Below are 6,628 nucleotides of genomic sequence, written 5' to 3'. Positions count from 1 at the left end.
GGGGGGGGGCGACCGGAGGGGGAGGGAATAGGTTTGAGATGTAGGAAGGCAAAATCATCAAGACTTGGTGTTTAGAACAGCCGTGGGCAAACTACGACCCACGGGCCGGATCCGGCCCGTTTGAAATGAATAAAACTATTGAAAAAAAAAGACCGTACCCTTTTATGTAATGATGTTTACTTTGAATTTATATTAGTTCACACAAACACTCCATCCAGGCTTTTGTTCCGGCCCTCCGGTCCCGTTTAAGAACCTATTGTGGCCCTCGAGTCAAAAAGTTTGCACACCCCTGTTAGAAGCACCCTGCTCTGTGTGGATTGGTTTGGCTTGATTGGTTGGCGCATCATCCTGTACACTGAAAGGTTGCAGGTTCGATTCCTGGTCAGGGAGCATACCTAGGTTGCAAGTTCTATCCTGGTCTGAGGGGGTGCATATAGGAGGCAACTGATCGATGTTTCTCTTGCTCTCCTTTCCTCTCTCTCTCTAAAATTAATAAAAACATATCCCTGGGTGAGGATTTAAAAAACAACAACACTTACTGTTTGGGGAAAAGTGAGAAATTGGAACTGACCTTGGTTCCCGAAATATCAACAATAAAAATAAAGGTATTTTATGTGATACGGACAGTATTAATATGCTCAAAGTCACTAATCATCCAAGAGATGCAAATAAAATGACAATGAAGTACCATCTCACACCTGTCAGAATGGCCATCATCAACAAATCAACAAATGACAAGTGCTGCAGAGGATGAAGAGAAAAAGGAACCCTTGTGCACTGCTGGTGGGAACGCAGACTGGTGCAGCCACTGTGGAGAACAGTATGGAGTTTCCTCAAAAAACTAAAAATGAAACTCCCATTTGACCCTGTGATCCCACTTCTAGGGATATATCCCAAGAAACCAGAAACACCAATCAGAAAGAATATATGTACCCCTATGTTATAGCAGCACAATTTACAATAGCTAAGACTTGGAAACAGCCTAAGTGCCCATCAGCAGATGCGTGGATTAAAAAACAGCGGTACATCTACCCAATGGAATACTATGCTGCTGTAAAAAGGAAGGAACTCTCATTATTTGCAACAGCATGGATGGATCTGGAGAGCATTATGCTAAGCGAAATAAGTCAGAGAAAGAGAAATATCACATGATCTCACTCATTTGTGGACTATAATGAACAACATAAACTGATTAACAAAAACAGATTCAGCCTAACTGGTTTGGCTCAGTGGATAGAGTGTCAGCCTGCAGATTGAAAGGTCCCGGATTCGATTCCAGTCAAGGGCGTGTACCTTGGCTGCGGGCACATCCCCAGTGGTGGGTGTGCAGGAGGCAGCTGATTGATGTTTCTCTCTCATCAATGTTTTTAACTCTCTAACCCTCTTTCTTCCTCTCTGTATTAACCCTTTGCAGTCGTTTGTCTACTCTCAGCCACCAAAGCTTTTTTACCGTTCCGGTCTTATGTCTGCTCTCAGCCATCACAGCAAGGAACCGTACGAATCTTAACTCTATTCATTCATGTATCAGTTCATAATTTCTCTGAAAGCTCTTAAGTGTCTAAGCGACCTTGTCACGAACCAAAACATTGCCCCGACAAATCGGAAATATCGAAACTCAATATAAACAAACGCGGTCGTTCCACACACGCCATGCAAAACACTGTGGCGAGTCAGTCGCCTTTTGAGAGTGAAGAAATCGACAAGCTTCGGAAATACTTCGCAGAATTTCAAATAAAGCTTTACAAATTACGTTTAACTGTAATTAGGCATTCTCGCTTGTTAAGATATTTCAAAATAATACTCCAAAATGGCAAAAAGAAAGTTACCGAAAGAAGTGTACTGCGAATCTGAAAGCAACGATGAAGAGTTTTATTTTGGCACCTTGAATACTGACTCTGATGTAGAAAGTGATAACGTTTGTAGTGATTCCACTAGTAGTGATGTAGTTCCAAAAAAGAATGAATAAATCTTGTTTATCCTTTATAATCTTGCATGTTATGTATCACTGCTCTTTCAATGGAAATTAATTCCAACCAGTACGACACCCATGTCCAAATTTAATACGACTGCAAAGAGTTAAATCAATAAAAAGAAATATTTTTTAAAAACACAAAAAACAAAACAGATCCAGAGACAGAGAAGCATTGATCAGACTGTCAAATCTTAGAGGGAAGGCGAGGGAGGGTGGGGGTAAGAAGAGATCAATCAAAGGACTTATATGCATGCATGTAAGTATAACCAATGGACACAGACCCTAAGGGGGTGAGGGCACGAATGGTGGGGCAGGGGGGCAATGGGAGGATAAGGACATACATGTAATACCTTAATCAATAAAGAAAAATAAATAAATATTTTTAAATACATTAATGTTTTGTAGTTTTGAAATTGTAAGATAACCAGTACATCCCTTTATTACAGATGAGGATTTTGAAATTCATTGCTTAAAGACTTGACTAGAATCATAGTCCCCTTGTTTAAGTGGTGGCGCTAATAATTGATCCCAGATTTTTTTCTTCCTAATGTATTATCTTTGGCATCTACTTCATTCCCTAGGCCAATGCCTCAGTTTTTGGTTCTTTATTACTTTGCATTACCAGTCAGTCACTAAGTTTTATTATTTGTTTGCTAAGCATTTCTCAGATCTGCCCACTTCTCTCTTAGTTCAGGTGACTCTCATCTTTCTGGATTGATATTTTCCTGAATTTTTTGAGATCTTTTTAAATCACAGAGTACTCTCTTGCCTAAATTTTTAAAATAAAATGTGTTCTTGTTAGCCTAGCCTTAAAAGGCTTTTTCTCTGTTCATGCCTCTAGTTCATGATCACTTTGTTTTTCAGCTTTTTGTATCTGCAGTTAATTCTGTAAGCAGTGTCCTTCCCCCCTTTTTTCCACTCCACCCTCAATCCCATACTTCAGTTCTTAGCTTAATATAATTGTCTGTTTACTTGTCCATAACCACCTCTCCTGGCTTCTTTTACTTCCAACTCATTTAAGTAGGCTCATTAAGGGCAGAGGTTATTTCTTGCTAAATAATACTGAAATTTGTTGAATGGCTGAATGTGTTTATACTTGTAGGTCCTAACAAGTTGGAAGTAGCTTTTTTTAAAATACATTTTTTATTTTATTTTTTAATGTACTTTATTGAATTTTTAAAAATATATATTTTATTGATTTTTTACAGAGAGGAAGGAAGAGGGATAGAGAGTTAGAAACATCGATGAGAGAGAAACATCGATCAGCTGCCTCCTGTACACTCCCCACTGGGGATGTGCCCGCAACCAAGGTACATGCCCTTGACCGGAATTGAACCTGGGACCCTTCAGTCCACAGACCGATGCTCTATCCACTGAGCCAAACCGGTTAGGGCTGGAAGTAGCTTTAATGGAGAATAGAGTCTGAAAGAATGACTGAAAAGAATTAGTCCATCATTTCCCATACTGTACTTCAGAGCATTGTATCCTACGGGATAATGTGTGTTTCCCAAAAAAAGGCTCCATAATCAAATATAGTGTTTTAGGAAGTGCTGTAAATTATGTCCCTATCTTGGATATTCACTGTGCACATAGGAACAATCAATAAAGGCTTCAGGAAGTTCTGCGGTATAAAAAAAATTAATCTAGCATTTTCCTAACATTTTGATTATGAAACCCCTGATTTCTCTTAGGTTACTAATGGTTTTTGGTATTTGGGAAATGCTAAACTTGACTGGCTGTGTGTGTTCTTCATTTTCCTCAGATCTAATTAATATAATTAAACAATATCATTAGATCATGGCCAAGGGATATTTGGAGGGACTCCAGTTGTTACAATTAGAAGAGAGAATCTGGAGAAAGATATAACAGTCTTCAAATATTTAAAGGCTCCAATCGAAGGGGAATTGAAAGTATAAGAGAAAAAGAGCAAGAACCAGGGAGGAAGGCAGATTTTGATTTTGTGTAAGGGTAACTTTCTAATAATTAGAACCTTGGAGGTAAGTAAATTTTCCCTTCCTGAAGGTTATCAAGCGTTCATCTGTAAGGATGCTATAGAGGAGTTTAGCACAATAGATAAGGGATAGATTGGAAGAGTAGTTTTCTGAAACAGTTTGAAAACTATTAGACTACTGAGATATTTGTCACCTTGGAATATATGTTCCTTGATTTCTTTCTAATTCTATGAGTCTATGTTGGTCTGCAGTCTCAGAAAAGAAACCAAATATGTGTTATGAAAGACAATAGAAATTTTAGTTGTATAGTTAAGTACTTTTACTTGATGGGGTATTTTTTATAGACTTTATTTTTTAGAGCAGTTTTATATGCACAGAAAAATTGAACATAAAGTACAGAGAGTTCCCATATGTTTTCTTCCCCCACTGTCCACATCCTGCACCACAGTGGTACATGTGTTATAGTCAATGAACCTACACTGACAACATCATGATCACCCACAAGTCCACAGTTGACATTTGAGTTTATAATTACTTGATGATATTTTGGAAGAAAATGTGAATATACCTACTCATCTTTCAGGAAGTAATTTTCAGTTGTTTTCTTGCCCTAGTTTACTCTTTTCTGACTCAGAGATCTAAGCGATAGTTAAAATCCACATCTTTTTTGAAAAATTATTCAGTGTTGGGGAATGTTCTTTTTCTATAAATTAAATGTTTACAATTTTTTAAAAAAATTTTGTTTGCTAAGAGTATTTTTTCTTTATTTTAAGTACCAAAAGAACTGGTGGAGCTTCATTTGAAGTTGATGAGGAAGATTGGCAAATCCGTTACAGCAGACAGATGGGAAAAATATTTGATCAAGGTAAATATTTGAAAATTGCCTTCTCTATTAAAATATTACTGTACCTAACATGAGTTTGTTATGTTTCATATTAAGCTTAACTTTTTAAAAAGTCTACTGAAAGTTGCAAAATATTACTTAGAAATTCAGATTACTATCAGTATGTGATTCTCTTTTGCAGCTACTAAGCAATAGTCTTGAGTCCTAAAGCTAGCTTTCAGAGATATTGTATCTCTTTTTTACCTAATACCATGCTTAGGACTTTTCATGTCTTCTCATTTAATCCTTAAAATCATCCTGATCAAATCAGGTAAGATACACATAAGGCCCAAGAAAGTCATCAAAGTTACCAACAAGGCCAAACCTATCCTTAATGAGAACAACCTAGGTAATCATAAAATGGTTGTTTTAGGATGAACCCTAAAAGGCAAGACCAATTCCAGGGAAAATTACCTGGAATTGCATCTAAACTCAAAGAACCACACCATTTTTGGAAGCCTAAGCTGATGTATGTACCTACCTTCATGATGGTCCCGGGGGTATTTTGAATCTATGACATAGCAGAATATTAGGTTGTATTTTTATTATTTATTTATTTATAAAATATATTTTTATTGATTTCAGAGAGGAAGGGAGAGGGAGAAAGAGATAGAAACATCAATGATGAGAGAGAATCATTGATCAGCTGCCTCCTGCACTTCCCTCACTGGGGATCAAGCCTGCAACTCGGGCTTATGCTCTAACCAGGAATCAAACTGCCACCTTCTGGTTCATAGGTCGACACTCAACCACTGAGCAACACCAGCCAAGCTAGATTATAAGATGATTGGAAAACCATGTCATTTTCTTGTCTTCTTTAATATATAAATGTATGTTTACATAGATACATGTATTTTTATAACTGTTCTTTTTTTGGTGGGGGAATGTATATGATTATACAGTGCTATGAAAAGAGGAAACAAGAGTTGCTTGTTTTTATTATAAAAATCACATGTGCTGTTCCAATTATCTTTGCTGTGTAACACACCACTCCAAATTAAGTGGCATAAAACAATAATCATTTTAGTCAGCTCACTCTTTCTTTGGGTCAGGAATTTGGAAAGTTCACTTGCACCATACTCTGTTGGTTCAAGTAGCCACAGTTCTCCCTAGTTCTGTGAGAGGAAATAGAGACCCCAAACTCTCAATGGTAGTAGTGGCTTAACTTTTGAAAAACCCAATATGAAATATATTTCAATAATTTTGCACAAGTTTGAAACATTGCAAAGTTGGCTCAGCATTTCAAAAATTCAGTGCTATGGGATTTTCTAAAAGCCCTAATTAATGTTTAATTAAAAATCTGAACTATGTTGCCATGGTCAGGTGGCTTAGTTGGTTGGAGTGTTGTCCCATAAACCAGAAAGGTTGCAGGCTTGATCCTGAGTCTGGGCGTTTAAGGAAGGCAATGGATCAATGTTTCTCTCTCTCTCTTTCTCTCTCTCTCTCTCTCTCTCTCTCTCTCTCCCCACCCCCCCTCTCTCTAAAATCAATAAAAACATAATGGCACACATAAAGTAATTGGTAAAATTCTGTGGCACACCAAAAAACATGTGTGTGTGTGTGTGTGTGTGTGTGTGTGTGTGTATACATATATATTGCCTGGCCAGAGTGTCTCAGTGGTTGAGCGTTGACCCATGAACCAACAGGTCCCAGTTCGATTCCTGGTCAGGGCACATGCCTAGGTTGCAGGCTCTATCTCCAATAGGGGGCGTGCAAGAGGCAGCCAATTGACATCTCTCATAGATGTTTCTCTCTATCCCTCTCATTTCCTCTTTCTCTAAAATCAATAAAAATAGCCCCTTGGGTGAGGATAAAAAAAAA

General features: G+C 37.7%; 1 protein-coding gene across 8 annotated transcripts in view; it reads left to right on the top strand.

The window, feature by feature from the left end:
• The window catches only part of RSF1 (remodeling and spacing factor 1), a 106,199-nt gene that overhangs the window by 23,765 nt on the left and 75,806 nt on the right, over positions 1–6,628 (top strand). For all 8 annotated transcript variants that reach the window (XM_015569660.1, XM_015569662.1, XM_015569655.1 and 5 more), the window contains one exon: positions 4,698–4,789. In XM_015569660.1, coding sequence (XP_015425146.1) covers positions 4,733–4,789 — 57 coding nt within the window. In that variant the 5' untranslated portion in view covers positions 4,698–4,732. Of the gene's footprint in view, positions 1–4,697; positions 4,790–6,628 lie in introns of those variants that run through there.

This window comes from Myotis davidii, unplaced genomic scaffold (assembly GCF_000327345.1).
Source record: "Myotis davidii unplaced genomic scaffold, ASM32734v1 scaffold646, whole genome shotgun sequence".
NCBI lineage: Eukaryota > Metazoa > Chordata > Mammalia > Chiroptera > Vespertilionidae > Myotis > Myotis davidii.
Note: the sequence above shows the minus strand (reverse complement) of the source record. Positions and strands in the feature narration are given on the sequence as shown.